General features: G+C 40.4%; 1 protein-coding gene across 1 annotated transcript in view; it reads left to right on the forward strand.

Moving 5' to 3' along the window:
* ALOX5 (arachidonate 5-lipoxygenase) overlaps window positions 1-16,377 on the forward strand; it is an 825,341-nt gene that overhangs the window by 556,411 nt on the left and 252,553 nt on the right. Inside the window, exon 9 of the mRNA XM_044056362.1 lies at window positions 9,524-9,610. Within this exon, the coding sequence (XP_043912297.1) occupies window positions 9,524-9,610 (87 nt within the window). The remainder of the gene's footprint in view (window positions 1-9,523; window positions 9,611-16,377) is intronic.

The following is a 16,377-nucleotide window of genomic DNA, read 5'->3' on the forward strand; positions in this document are numbered from 1 at the left end:
GTGACCATTTGTATTGTGCACGTAAAGGGATGAGCTATAGTGCAATAGCTAAACACATGAATACATCCGCTGAGGGACACAATTTCAAGTTTTTAGTATTGGAAGTTTTGAATCAAGATGTTAGGATGGGGGATATAGTTAATAAGACATATGCTGAGATGAAATGGATTTTTAGACTAGGGGCACATTATTCCCCTGGCCTTAATGAACATGTTTCGATACAACCCGCACTGAGAGCAAGACCCCTAAAAAGAGGCTGACAAAGAGGAGATAGGGTAGATGGATTGTTTTTAAATCAACACACACTAGTTGAGCAGTTATGCAATTTTAATATGTACATTTTCTTATTTATTGAGTTTATGAAACAGATTAAATGTTTTTATGAATTATTAGGTAATAGGTGATATGATAATTTAATTGCATATGCATTTTTATAGTCATAACATTTAGTTGTTTTTAGGAATATGAATGTAAGCAGACTTAATTGGTTTAATTGGCATTTTCAATGCAATCATGTTGCTTAGCAACATTTAATGCTTTTTCAGTTGATTGGATGAAACTGTTACAAGGTGTTTAAAAGCTGGTTAGAGTTTTTACTTTGATAATAGGTCTGAAGAAGCTACATGTGAAAGCGCTTACCTGTTCTTTATTTTTACTATTTTATTAAAGTTTTGGAACCACCTCTACTGTGAACAACTGGTGTGTTTTTGACTTTTCTACATTGCTGTGTTTTACATACCAGTTGATCTTTTCCCCTACATTGTTTTGCTGTTTGGATTCATGATTATAAAGTGTTTATGTCTATAGTGGCTAATAGAATGGCAAGGTGATACCAAAATTGATAGTTATTGTTCAGTGTGTTTTTGTGGAGGAGAGGCAAACAATTGACAGCATTAACAAAATAATGATGATCCAGAGGAAAGCGGAGTGTAAGAAAATACCATTGTTGTTGGTGGGTCTTGATGCAGAGAAAGCATTTGACAGAATAAGCTGGGAGTTTTTGAGCTGGGCAATGGAATCATTTGTATGCCCTGATGAAATTATAAGGTTGATTAGGAGGATATATGGGGGATTGGAGAGAAACATTAAAGTCTCTGATAATTTCTGTTTGAGCAGAGGAACCAGGCAGGGGTGCCCTCTTTCCCCTTTGTTATTTGCATTATATTTATAACCATTGGCAAAGAAAATTAGTGACTTAGAAATTCAAGGATGTAATTGCTATGGTAGTCAAAAAAAGTTGGCCTTTTTTGCAGATGATATTATTTATACCTGATAAATCAGAAAAGGGCATTTCAGTGTTGTGGAAAATTTTGAGACAGTTTCAGTTCTTTTCATGATACAAAATTAATGAAGGTAAGGCAAAAATAATAGCTGTAAACTATGTACCCACAAACAAATTGGTTCAGCAATACCCATATTTATGGGGACATGATAAAACCAACTACTTAGGAGTATGGATTAAATTGGATTCTGGATGGCAGCTAAGTATATGTGGGAAGAGACTAAACAAAAGATAATACAAAAAATGAGAAATTGGAAACTCTGCTTTATGGATAGGGATAGCTAGATGCAAGCAGTTAAAATGTTTTTAGTTTCTTTAGTATTATACACAGGCCAGGCATGTCTTTATCAATCAGAGGAGAAGTAGTGGATAGCAATTAATAAAGAGCTGTAGGATTTTATTTGGGAGGGGAAGATGATGAGTCCAGTGGGATAAGCTGATTCTTCCAACAGAACAAGGCAGTTTGGTATAACGTGATTTGAAAGGGTATTTCAGAGCTACACAGTTAAGGCTTGCACAAGCAGAAAGTTATAATTCAAAGTTGAAAGGGATGATGATGAAACTGGGGAGGGAGGCTCGAGAAACAATGAAAGACTGAGTTTTGGATACAGATACTTAAGGAGAATACCAGTAACCATACAGAATATTATATTCATAGAGTAGCAGAAAGTATTCAGGAATCAAGCCAATACGGGAATGGAGAAAGGAGATTCTGCTGATAGGGATGTCTGCAATTAGGATAACAGACAATAGGCAAGAAGTGTATAGAATTTATTGGAGGAAATTGACAAAAGCATCAATGTATTGGGAGCAAATAATTAGGGTGGGAAAAGTAATAGAATGGGAAGAGGCCAAAAATATATTTGGACTGCAGGTTAGAGATTGCCTTCCCTTTCAAGGATTGATATCAGAGTAGAGGCAAAGGGAAATAAATAAGGAGAATCCTAAGTGAAAGACCAGCACTGGGAGAGTTTTTAGTAGAATCTGGAACAAAAGCCAGTGTTAAAAAAGAATAATTAGTAGGGTAGAAAGTTGCCCGCCCCTGCTGTAAATCTGATCTGGGACATTCCTCCTAGTTTAGTGTCATTAGCTCATTCTAGCTAATACAGAGAGAACATTTAAGAAGGCCAACCCCCTTAGTTTCTTAACCTTGAATTATCTTCTGTTCCTCCTTTCTCCCTTTCCACTTTACTTAAAAAAAAATATTCATCTGCTTGCTGCTTTTACAATATTTGTGTTTCTTCCTCCATTTCTAATACTTCATCTTGGTTTTTCTGCTACTTGTTCTCTAAAGTGTTCAATTGCATCTTCTCTGCTGCATTTATTACTGCTGTTTTTAACCAGTTTACATTTTTAGTGTTATTCTAAGCTCTTAGTTTTGTTTTAAGCCCTTGGGCTTAGGCCTACCCCTTAGCTCTCCCTGGCCTCTCTTCCTAAGATTCTAACAAATATGGATGGACAGTTTCCTACGATTTCTCCTGCCAGCCTGGTCAATATGGGCATTCTGAGACAGTGTAGCAACTGCCTCATGTACACAGACAACAATCTGCTGCTACTACCACCTAGGAACATAATTTGTGAGAGATGCAATTACATAAAGAAGCTAGCATCTATGCTCTCTCCCTCACAAGCCAGTACATCTGGCACTGAGAAGGTTGTCAACACAATCACTACACCTCAAACACCACACACGACTACACAATGCACACCCACATATGCGGAGGTCCTCATCAAAAACAAACCCAAACAAAGGAGACCTCAGAGGCAAAAACACATGAGAACTCCATAACCCTCTACACCACATACCATGCATAGTCCACACACCAGTGTCTCGCAACCATTAAGGCCTAACCATAAACCCAACATATTAGTCAGAGGAGACTCCATTGTGAGACACATAGATGTGCCTCTCACTAGGCTGGATAAGGAGAAAGTCACTGTTAATTGTTTGTCAAGTGCCAGAATCCACCATGTCACACATACACTCAACAACAGGTACTGTTATGACTCTGTCATAGTCCATGTTGGTGTGAACGACTTGAAGCGTACCTCCCTGGACTATATGAAGAGAGTTGATTGAGCTTGCTGAATATGTGTCCCAGACAGGTGTGTCCCTAGCTTAAGCAGCATTCTACTGTCACCCAGAATGATGCCTCAATACAAATAGAAAATGATTGACTTTAACAATTGGCTTAGTTTCTGGTGTCATTCCATGGGGATCCAGTACCTGACAGCCTGGGAAGATATGATCAACAGATCACGATGCTTTGCTAGAGATGACCTGCATCTGTCTCACTTGGGCTTGAGGATTCTGGCAAAATCTCTTGTCTCCCCATAGTGCCTTTTTTAGGAAAACTCATGGGGTCATTACTACCAACATAAACATTTCAACAAAATGCAAATTAAAGGTCATGCTAATAAACTCTAAGAGTCTAAACAGAAAACTGCACTCATTGCAAGTATTCTTAACCCTGGAAGATGCTGACATTTGTGCAGTCGCAGAAACCTGGTTCAAAGCTGCGGAGAGCACCTCAGCCTCACCTTGTTATTCATCCTATCACACATTTAGACCCCAAACTGTGGGCAGCAAAGCTAAAGGAGGTGGAGTTTCAATATATATTAAAGACACACTGGTCCAGGCTGATCAAACAGTATGATGCACAGGAGACACCCCAGGTGCAGTTAACCATTGACAAGACCCCTATTCAAGTTATAGCTAACTACAGGCCCCCTAATTTGACTCAAGATGACCACTCCACCTTTCTGGACCCTTCAAATCTATCAAGATTCAACACGTTACCCTGATCCTGGGTGACTTTAATTACCCAACAATAGACTGGAAATACTACTCATGCCAGAACACAAATGGCCAGAGATTCCTCAATTTTATCAATGCAAATGCCTTGAAACAGCTAGTTGATACCTCCAGAAGAGGTGATAATATCTTGGACTTGGTATTAACCAACATGAGTAACCACTGCAGCACACCTACAGTATTATCCTCCCTGGTACGATCTGACCATAAAGAGGTCACTTTCAAAGTCACCATCTCCCCTGACCCCCCCCCCTCTAGCTAGGGTCAAACAAAAAAAACTTCTCCAAAGCTTATTACAACTTCCTGAGGGATGGTATAAACAGCTTCATAAACCCCCTCCCCCACTGTAGGAACTGGTACCAATGTCCAAATCCACACCAAAGTACTATACGAGCATTTATATAAATGGACTGAATCAGGAATACACTGACAGGACAAAATCATCATCCGCAAGGAAGAGTAAACCTGTCTGGTGGACATCTGCAATAAATAAACTATATAACAAAAGGAAAAAATTACTGTCCAGGACCAAGAAGGAGCAGGTGCCCAATTGGAAGCAATCTCTCCTTAGCCCGAGCAAGCAAATAAGAGCACTAGTGAAATCCTCTAAAGCCAACTTTGAGTCCAAATTGGCCACATCTACTAGAGACAGTCATAAGGCCTTCCTCACATATGTCCGAAATCTCAAAAGAAGCACCCAGATCTGTTCAGAACTTGTGGTCAAGGACACCACATACACAAATGCTGTAGATATAGCCAATCTACTGGCTGACAGATTCAGCAAAAACTTCTCTCCTCTGTTCCCCCATCAGTAAATCAGGGCATCCCCAAATCTGCCCCCCACCCCTTATCTCTAAGGAACAGGTCATCACTGCCCTCTCAAAGCCAAAAAATACAGCCTCCATGGGACCGACTAACATCCCTGGTTGCATCCTACATAAACACAGGCATGAACTTGCAGCACCATTAGGCACCCTGTTCAAGCAATGCCTGAGTACCAGCTTTGTCCCAGTCGAGTGGAGGACAGCCACTATCATCCCTTTACACAAAGTTGGAGTGTCCACCAATCCGGGAAATTATAGGCTCATCAGCCTAACTAGTCTGATCTGCAAGGCCATGTAATGCATTATCCTGGGCCTCATTAACAGGGACACTGGCAACCTCCAAACAGTCGACCCCACACAGTTTGGGTTTGTCAAGGGGAGGTCATGTCTGTTAAATTTGGTTGATTTCTTTGAAACAGTCCCCAAAGCCATGGATGAGGGGAAGATGGTGCCCACCACCTACCTTGACCTGGCCAAAGCCTTTGACACTATTCCCCACTCAGGCATAGTAGATAAACTCTCTCAACTAGGCATCAATCCATATGTTACCACATGGGTAGCAAACTGGCTCACTGATAGAACCACCTTAATCAAAATAGGGGAAACCACCTCAAGCAGTCAACCCCTAACAAGCATTGTACCCCAGGGATCATCTTGGGGCCTCTGTTATTCAGAATATACTTCTCTGAGGTGCAGGCCAAAACCAGTGGATTACGGCTGACCAAGTTTACAGATGAATGCAAGCTGGGCACAGTCATCAATTCCCCAAGTGATGTGGACGTCTTCCAAGAGGGTCTCACCCAAACAAATGACTGATGCCAGAAACATGGCCTCAAGCTGAATGCCAAAAAATACATCATCATCCACTTTGGGGAGAGTGATATCCCCACATATTATCACGTTAATAACAGGGGTCCAGGGAAGTAAATATTGTGGGAAGAAATATCCAGGGAATTGTTATGATAGCCTAGTACCAACCTATGAACCTATGTCCAAAGTACACAATCAGTAGTGAGGGATTTGGGCACCCAGGTTGATAGCAACCTGACTTTTGACCACCATGTTGCTTCCGTTGTATGGAAAGCCTTCTACATGGCCACCTCATAAGTAAGGGTATCTCATCCAGAGACAAAGAGGTCATAACATCCCTGTAATCTTTCCTTATAAGGCCAATTATTGAGTACAGTGCCTCCTTTGGCATGTACCTTGCAAAGCACATGCAGCAGCTGGAAAGACCACAGAGGCTCCTCACCAGGAGAATCCAGGGCCTCAAACATCTACCCTACACAGATAGGATAAAGTCCCTATCCCTCTACTCAGTTTCATATAGACTCCTCAGGGGTGACCTCTGTTTGGCATATAAAGCAATCTCAGATCCTGCCTTGATGGGACTGCTGCGTATACACAAGTCAAGCTCCACTTGAGCAACTCATATGCATGACCTCAACCTGGTCTGCGATATCAATAGGACTTGTTGGCAGGACAGATTTGTGTCCCAGAGACTCTCCCATCTGTGGAATAGACTCCCTCTCCATGTCAAGCAAAGTACCTCATTATCCCTTTTTAAGTGAAACCTGGATAACTGGATGGGAAACAGAAAATACACCCCTGGGATTCCACCTGTGCCCCTGCTGGACAGGGGCTTTGGGTGCTGACTTGTCTGAACATTGGCTAAACTCTTGGCTAGGCTTATAAGGGCCTCAGGGCCAATAGCCTAGTAACCTCCTATGATACTATGAACATATAAAACACTGCATGATGACTATAAGAATCAATCAGAGAAGGTTCATAGGCAGATACTAGACTATCAGCCCAAGGGCCTATGTAAGCCTAGCCAACAAGGTTCCCTGACTTACGCCACCCAAGAAAGTTATTTTCCTGTGCCACTGTCGAGCAGACACACAGAAGTGATCCCCAGGGTGTATTTCCTATTTCCCATCCACTCATCAAGATTTTTCTTGAAGAGTGCTAAAGAAAAAACTTTGCTTGACATAGATAGGTAGCCTGTTCCAGAGTATGGGAAGTCTCTGGGATAGGAATATATCCCTCCAGCATGTCCTGTTTATTGTGATGACAAGGTTTAGGTCCCCAGACCATGTAGCTTGGAGGGACTGAGATTTCTGTAGGTGTAGCATGTCCAACAACTCTGGGTTTGACATAGCTTTATATGTTAGGCAGAGATCACCTCAGAATAGGCGATATGCTATGGAGTAAAGCTGGAGTTTTTTGAGGCGGTCAGTGTAGGGCATTTGTTTGAGGCCAGTAACCCTCTTTGTGAGGTACTTCTGTGGCCTTTCCAGCTGCTGCAGATGTTTTGTGAGGTACATTCCAAAAGGGGCATTGTACTCTACAATGGGTCTAATGAGTGTCGAGTAGAGGGGAACAATGACCTCTTTTTTTCCTGGAGGACAACCCTTTTATGCTAAGGTGTGCCACATAGAAGAACTTCCTGACTACTGTGGCGATGTGACTATCAAAGGAGAGACTACTGTCTACCTGGGTCCCAAGGTCTCTTATCACGCACTCAGTGTTAAGTAGATTGCTGCTTATGTGGTAGTTCATGGGTACAGAGTTTTTACCAAAGGGGATGACACTGCACTTTTTGGCATTCAGCTTGAGGCCATGGCTCTGACACCAGTCATCTGTCTCAGCGAGGCCCTTCTGTAGGATGTCCACATCATTTGGGGACTTGACTATGGCTCCTAGTTTGCAGTCATCTGCGAACTTCGTTAACCAGAGGCCTTCTGTGTTAGCCTGTACTTCAGAGAAGTAGATACCAAACAGGAGAGGTCCCAGGATGGAACCCTGTGGTACTCCACTTGTCACTGCTTTGAGGTCAGATTTGGAGTCTGCAACTTTTATAGTGTGGGTTCTGTCAGTGAGCCTGTTGGCAACCCATCTTGTGATGTAGGGATTTATACCTAGTTTAGTGAGTTTAGCTATAATTCCAAAATAGTGGATGGTATCGAAAGCCTTGGAGAGGTCAAGATAAGCTGTGTGAACCACCTTACCCTCATCTACAGCTTTGGTGACTGCCTCAAAGAAGTCTATCAGGTTCAGGAGGCATAATCTGCCTTTCACAAACCCGAACTGGGTGGGGTCCAGAGTTTGGAGGTTACCAATGTCTTTATTTATGAGTTCCATGATGATACTTTCCATGGCCTTGCAGACCAGGCTCGTCAAGCTTATAGGTCAATAGTTCCCTGGATCAGTGGTGGCTTCCCCTTTGTGGAGTGGGATAACTGTTGCTGTGTGCCATTCAGTGGGCACAAAACCTGATGCGAGGCTATTATTGAACATGGTGCTTAAGTGGGGAGCCAGTTTGTTCTGAAGTTCATGTAAAATGTAGCCTGGGATGTTGTCCAGTCCCATGGATGCTGTGTTTTTGGTTTTAGAGAGTGCAGCTTTTACCTGCATAGTTGTAATTACAGGGACTCTTCATTCTTCCTGTATAGATATGGGCCCTTTAGGGGGTAAAGTTAACACTGAACCTATCTGCCAGAAATCTGTCAGGTCAGAAAGGATTGGGAAGAGAGAATGGATAAATAATTCACAAAGAAACAACAAGGGGATATATGTATGTCTCACAAATATGTAACAAAGTCTAGAAGATTTAGGATCTTTGCTTGGAAGTGATTACATAGTTATTTTTATACCGCAAGTAGACTCCAAAGAATTTTTCCTCAGGTAGGTAGCAAATGTTGGAGGTATGATGGGGAAGAAATAGATAATTGGAAACATTTTCTGAAAGTGTAATGAGTTGGCAGACTTTACAAATTCTCTGCAGACTACTCTAACATAAATACAGGGTGAACAAATTGGTATAAGTAAGTAAATTATTTTTTGAGCTATGGTACTGAATCAGAATTGCCTATGCATAGTAAGGTCTTGTTGAGTCTAATAATGGTAGCTGCCAAAAAAAGCAATTACTAGAAAATGGAAATCAAAGTTTAAACCAGTTGTACTAGAAGTAGTGGATACAGTAACATAGGTAAAACAACTGGAAATGGAATCTTTAGAAAAGGGTACAAACAAATTACATGGAAAAAATGGGAATTGTGGGAAAATAATTGCAGGGGAGCAATGAGGTTTAAAAGAAGGCAGGATATGAATAAGCTCTGACTGACAGTGATTGGAAAGATTATAAGTGGTGTATAATGTTTCCAACTAAAATTATGTCACTATGGTTTATTTCATTTATATACATGTATGATTGCTTATGCCATAAGTGATAATTTAATAAAATTTTTTCTTGTTCTAAAAAAAAATGGAAATTAGCTAGGTTTAAAATAGCCTGCAAGGGCACCTAGGCTAGTACTTACCTTTGAACCTGTGCTGGGTAGAGTAATTCGATTTTGGTTTCCAGAATGTCAGTATCTTTTTGACATCTTATAGTCTATTTTGCCCTGAGAAGCTTTGCTTTATGATTACATATTTCAGTATGAATGTTTAAATTTAAATTAAAAGGAAATAATCTCAGATTCTCTACAAGAAAGAGCAACAAGTCTTAGTGTTATATCCAAAATATTTGTATCCAGCATATGTTGATAAAGATATCAGATAAGTCAGTCTGTTATTTGTGACATTTTTCTTTTGTTTTAGCTTTTGGTACCACATGTGAGGTTCACAATAGCTATCAACACTAAGGCCAGAGAAGAGTTGATCTGTGAATGTGGCCTGTTTGATAAGGTAAGTTTATTGTCATCATACTTTTGATGTTAACTCTTGCTGTTTATAAATAACACATTTAAAATGTTATATCAGTTTTTGCATTTATGAACTAATTCAGGCATATATTGAGATGGAAAATCATGAAACCTTCCATCTGTCAGGTTATAATTAACACGATACATTTCTGGTACATTTTCTCTATGTTCTGTTTAACTTCCAGCAAACACATCTTGGAGACATTCTATGCTGGAATGTATCAGAAATTATTGAAGCTTGCTGACAGCACCAAAGACTAAAGGTATGAGCTGTTAATGAGCACTTCTTGTGCCCAGAGTACAGGGTTTGATTCTTTCCTCCTCCATTTGCCTACGGTGTGACTCTAAACAAGTTGCATGACCTGACAGTGCTCCTGCATCACCCCTGAAAAGTGACTGTTTGTCCTGTAGGCTTAACTGTTCAACAAATAAGTTAAAAAAAAATTACATGCTTGATTCATCCATATCCAGGAAATTAGCAATGCCAAACTACAACGTATTTATTTACATTTGTTTACCGGGAAATTCCAACTGGACACAAGTCCTTTTTCAGTGGAGGCCTGGGAAGAAACGCTCCACAAAACAATAAATGAGCAGCAGAGTACACGAAGAACAAATGAGCATACATACAATAGGAAATAATACATACTGCAGCAAACATTAGCTATACATACAATATGAAACATAGTAATGAACAGATATACCAATAACTAGGTAGAGGTTAGGAATAAAGGCAGGATGTATATACAGATAGTACTAAGCTCAAACGGATACTGTTCTAAACTCAAATACCTAAATCTTATATACAAATATTGCACTAAACTCAAACAACTATAAAGCAGATGCTCCACATGAAGGTGGAACAAGCTAGAAGGGCTAATTGGATGGAATGAGAAGATAGTGGTGTAAGAGAGGAGACTGAGTTAGTAGTATATGTGGTAGTGAGAGGAAGCTCGGTGTAAGTCAGTTGGATATGTATTTGGAGTTGAGATGAAGTGAGGTAGTTATAGCAATAACCCACGCCTGGGTGTGGGTAATGCTGGATTTACCCAAGGTTGGCGTGGTTTCGCCAGAGGGACCAAACAAAGCCAACCGTGGGTAAATACAGCATTACCCACACCCAGAAGTGGGTTATTGCTATTATACCATGACATTATTAAAGAAAAGAAACTATTACTTTTCTTAAATAATGGCATAGTATAATGCCTGTTTACTGCCCTTCCGCAGATGTCTGGCATCCGCGGCAGTTCTGATGTAGAGCTGTGGGCAAAAGCAACGGAGAAAGCAAGATCTCCGTTGCTTTTTTTTTTTTTACTGTTTCGCTATGTTAAATGGGTTTAACATAGCGAGACAGCTTTAAAATAAGCAATGGAGATGTCCGTTGCTTATTTTAAAACTGTCTCGCTATGTTAAACCCATTTAACATAGCGAAACAGTAAAAAGCAACGGAGATCTTGCTTTCTCTGTTGCTTTTTTTTAAAACCTGTCTCGCTATGTTAAATGGGTTTAGCATAGCGAGACAGCTTTAAAATAAGCAACGGAGATCTCTGTTGCTTATTTTAAAGCTGTCTCGCTATGTTAAACCCATTTAACATAGCGAGACAGTGTTTTAAAAGTAGAGTTATAGTAATGGAAAAAAGTCCGGGCGACCGGACCTTTTTACATTAGTATAACTCGATTTACAATGTGCACGCTGGCCAATCAGCGTGCACGTTTTGGGGGGGTCATGGTATAATAAGCATGTTATAACAGGTCTGAGAGATTGAGTGAGGAGGGATGGGGAGGGTAAAGGGTGAGAAAGAGCCTGCAGAGGAAGCAATGCAATGATCAGACAGTGTGAGGCAGGGTGGCTAGGGGAAGAGAGAGGAAAGGGAGGTAAGAGGAGGTTACTAGTCAGGATTGGTGCGTGGGCATAACCAGAGACTTTTTAAGTGAGTTTTTTGTGCAGTCTTGAAGTGATTGCAAGAAGGTAGTGTGGGTATAGAGGGGGGAGATTGTTCCATAATCTGGATATGACACAGGAGAATAGTGTTTCTCCCGCTGAGTTCTTGGGTTTGGTCATTAGAAGTAGATTTTTGCTGCTGGAACGTAGTGGTCTAGTGGAGCAGTAGGGCTGGAGAAGGTTTTGAAGGGATGGTACTTTAAGAGGATGGTTTACTAACTTGTGAGAGAGAGAGTTGATTCAGGTGAAGAAGGTGAGGGAGTTCAAGCCAGTCAAGTTCTGTAAGTGAGATGTAGTGGTGGCTGTGATAAGATGCACCGTAGGCAAACTTAGCAATTTTGTTGTAGCAAGCCTTGAGCTTGGTTAGGTCTGTTTGTCTAAGGTAGGTAAGTATAAGAGAGGCATAGAGTAAAGTGGAGATTAGGTGGGAATTGCTAGCAGAAATTCTGGCTGTCTTGCTGAGGAATTGTTTGTTTCTATACACTGCACCTATTTTTGTGAACCTTTTTAAGAGAAATGTGAGTGTCAAATCTCAGATTGTTATCATTCTCAACACCAGGTAGTTTGGTGTGTTCTGTTGGGGAGATGACTGTATTGTCTTTGTCTAGAATATTAAAGTGGGAGATAATTGGGTTAGATTTAGTGGGTTGGAAGATAAGGAGTTTAGTCTTGCTTGGGCTGAGTAATACTGAAGTTCAGGTATAGTTGAGGCTGAGATGAGGGTGGAGTCATCTGCATACTGTATAAGAGAAGCATGCTTGGTGGCTGTGAATAGATCATTGGTGAAGAGTGAGAATAGTAGGGGACCAAGGATGGAACCTTGGGGAACACCAAGTGTTACAGGAAGTCGAGGAGATAGGTCATCATTCCAGACAACTGATTGTTGGCGGCCAGTTAGATAGCTGTGAAACCAATCAGTAGCTGATTGGGAAAAGGATATGTTAGTGAGAACAGAGATTAGTAATTTGTGTGAGACCATGTCAAAAGCATTGGATAGATCCAGAAATATAGCAGAGGAGAACAGACCATTATTTTTATGTTGAAGGATAGCATTAGTGAAAGAGAGCAAGGCGGTAGTAGTGCTGTGGTATGGCCTGAAGCCATGTTGGGTGCTGGAGAGGAGGTTATTAGTTAAGAGGTGGTCTAAGACTTGAGAATGGATGCATTTCTCAAGTATCTTGAAAAGTGGAGAAAGGATGGCTATGGGATTGTAATTGGAAAGTTCAGTGGAGGAGCCATGGGATATTTTGGGAACATAGCTTTCTGTTAAGGACTGATTAATTAAGATAGAGACTGGATAAGCTAGGGCTTCTGCTGCTATTTTTAGGAATTCAGAGGGGAGATTGTCAGCTGCGAGTTTTGTAGGCTTAAGTTTCAATAGACATTTTTTTATATAGGATGCAGGCAATGATGAAAAAGAAAAGACTGTGGGCAGAGTATTTGGTTTTGATGTAGGGAGGGTAGGTATAGGGTTGTGTTGTTTAGTCAAAGACAGAATGGTTTCAGTAAAGTGTTTATTGAATGAGTCAGCTATACTGCTGGAGGAAGGAGGAGTGGTAGGTGGGGGGTGCCTACTTTACGTGGGTGGAGAATAGAGTTTATTGTGGACCAGAACTGCTTAGGGTTGTGATGGGAGGAGTTTAGGGAAAACTGATATTATTGGGTTTTATCTTTTTTTATTTGCTTTTTGACCTTGTTGTTCAACTCTAGGAATGATTGTCTATAGGTGGATGTTTTTGTTAAGTGCCAGTGCTCCCAGGCCTTATCTCTGATTTTCATTAGTGCCCTGGTGCTTTTTTGTAGCCAAGGGGAGTACTGTGTTTTGGCTGTGGCATTTCTTATGGGGACATGTATGTTTAGGATGTTTAGGAAGGTGCTATCGAAGAAGTGGACGGGTTCATCTAGATTAAGGTACTTTGGTGGTGTCCAATCACATTTTTGAAGGGATGAGATAAAGGAAAGAGGGTTAAAGTTTACCCTATTTTGGATTTGCCTACAGATGATGAGTTTAGCGCAATTTAAGTGGTGTCTCAGAAGGAATGTTGGAGTGTGATTACTGTCTGCTAGACATCCAGCTAAGTATGAGTGAGGGTCTTTATTGACTAATAGCCAGTCAAGAGTAATATGTTTTTATTTATCCGGGTAGGTGACTGTATTAGTTGGGAGAAACCATGAAGGTTTAAGTACTGGGCTGGATGATTGTTACTACAAGATAGCCATTTGATATTAAAATCACCTAGGCTTATGGTTTCCTGGGGTAAGGAATGGTTAGCCCAGTTCAGGAGGTTTTCCAGGGGTGGGATGTTTTGGCTATGTGGGAAGTAACATCCTATGATGTTGATGCTGCTTATTTTTCTTGTATTTTGTTTGCTTTAACGATAATATATGTGTGCAATTTTTTTCACTTTATTTCCAGCTTCCTTGCTTTTTATTGAAAAATATTGTATATGTAACATTTTATATATGTTCAGGTTAAGAAACCTTTAGGGAAAAGGAGTGCATGGAAACCAATAAAACCATTATAACATTATAATGAATTATTAAGCCTTGTTTGAAGTGGTCAGCAAAGTATATTTTTCTCAGTTAAAAATACAAGCTTGAGTATAGATGTATGTGGGGACTTGAAGCAGTTTGTGTCATTTTGTCCCTTCAGATAAACGTGCAAACACAGATAATATTAACTGCCTGGAGAGTGCTGTCTACAAGGAGTCTATATTTTCTCCCTGTCTCTGTGTGGCTTTTTTCTTGAAGGTGCTCCTGTTTAATCTCACATCCCAAAAATGTGCCATGGGAGAATTGGCGACCTTCTAAACTGCTTGTAGGTGATCATGCTTTGTGTGTGTCTGTGTATGATGTTGTAGGCTGGTGCCCCATTCGGGGTGAACATCTATGTTTTGTACACAGTGAGTGCTGAAATAAGTTTCTGCTTCCCCAAAACCCTGCACTGTCTTAAGCAGGTAATTGAAGAATGAATAAATGGTCAAATCTGTTTGCATGGTTTCATTTTCAAATCACTTATCTCAACCCCTAATAATAAGCCCAGACCAAATCGGACTGCATAGTGATACTGTTGGGGGAAGCAGTTTTCATAAGTTAATGTATAGGATAAGGAGAAGAGTTAGGGTTAGCATGCATCAGTTAAGTGAGGAAGCTTTGCGCCCTGCCTCACCTTGCTCATGCATTCTAACTCTTTCATCTCAGTTGTGCAAACTTGGAGATGATAAATATATATATATATATATATATATATATATATATATATATATATATATATATATATGTGTGTGTGTGTGTGTGTGTGCGTGTGTGTGTGTGTGTGTGTGTGTGTGTGTACACACACATAGAAGAAGGTGTGGCAGGAGATGAAGATGGGCTTGCCCCTGCAAAAAAGTAATTTATTGATATATTAGGCTTTGACCTAATATTTTCATTGGTCTGAGTTTCACAGTGTGTGCCATTCACAAAAGTAACACACACACACACACACACACACACACACACACACACACACACACACACACGTGTGTGTGTTCACATAAGCATGCGCATGTATGTGTTTGTTTTATATTTTCTATATAGATTCATAAGTTCATAGGGTCATGATGGTATACCAGGTACCATCCTGCTCATTATACAAAATAAGATGGTATGGCTACTTCACATTCTCATAAACTGACTCTATTTGCAACCAGCTGTATGTCTGAACTCAGAAGTCATTAATCATAGTGATACACAATAGAGTTACATCACTGAATGCAGAAAACTATAGTCTGCCTTGCATCCTGTGCAGGGTAACAGAAAACATAATTGTCTAAATAATCAAAGCCAACCAAGTTGACCTTCTTGTCTTTGTTAAGGAGGTATAAGTTTTTGTTAAGCCAATTCATGTCCAATGGACTTGATGCTGTCTTCAAAGCTGTAACAGTTATTACAGGTAAAGGCTTGATTATTCACACAACATACCTAGAGCCTGCATATTGCCTCAGATGTCTTCCATACTGGTAAAAGAGCTCCAGTTACAAGAAGCTCAGTGTCAGTACATTTATAATCAAGTGAATGAAGGAGTGGTTGAGAGGCAGGACTCAGAGATTAAGGTTTGGTGTGTTCTTTTCTTCATCTACCAGACTGACTAGTGGTGTGCTGCAAAGATCTTTACTGGACATCCTCTTCAATTTTCTTCTCTGAAGTAAATATAGACATGTTTTTGTTGAAGACAAAGTAGACAGATGACCACAAAGTGGAGTAATGTAATCACTTCCTCTTCTGATGTTCCTGCCCTGCAAATGTGAATGGTTTGCGTCTCCTCACGGTACAATAATAATAGGGTCTACTACAAGTGTCACATGTTAGCTCACAACAAGCCACCTTACTGCCGCTGGCTCAGAAAAGCAAATGTTCAAACTCCCATTAGCTTGAGCTCTCATTTCTATGTAGCTCTCCCAACATCTGACTCCATCAAAGTAAATAACCTTACCAGAACCTAAACTCTAACCATAAACTCCTACTGAGTTCCCAACTTGAGTCCTCAGTCCATTACTGTAAACCTCCACTTCCTTTCCCCCTGCTTAATATTAAAGTCCTTGATCGCTCCCTAACCCTAAAACTCCAACCCTTCCTCACTACTAAGTCTGAGTGTGTGCAAAGAACATTTACAAAACATATAATTGGATTTGAATCCTTATCATATGTAAACTTAGCACTTTGTTCAGTAGCTTATAGGCTGTTAAGGGGCAATTTCATTTTGGTGTATAGGTGTAATAAGGATGTGGCCTGGTTTTGTAAATCATGGTTTAAATACTAAGAATAAT

The sequence above is a fragment of the Protopterus annectens genome, chromosome 14.part0 (genome assembly GCF_019279795.1).
Source record: "Protopterus annectens isolate FY-2018-M chromosome 14.part0, PAN1.0, whole genome shotgun sequence".
Taxonomy (NCBI): Eukaryota; Metazoa; Chordata; order Ceratodontiformes; family Protopteridae; genus Protopterus; species Protopterus annectens.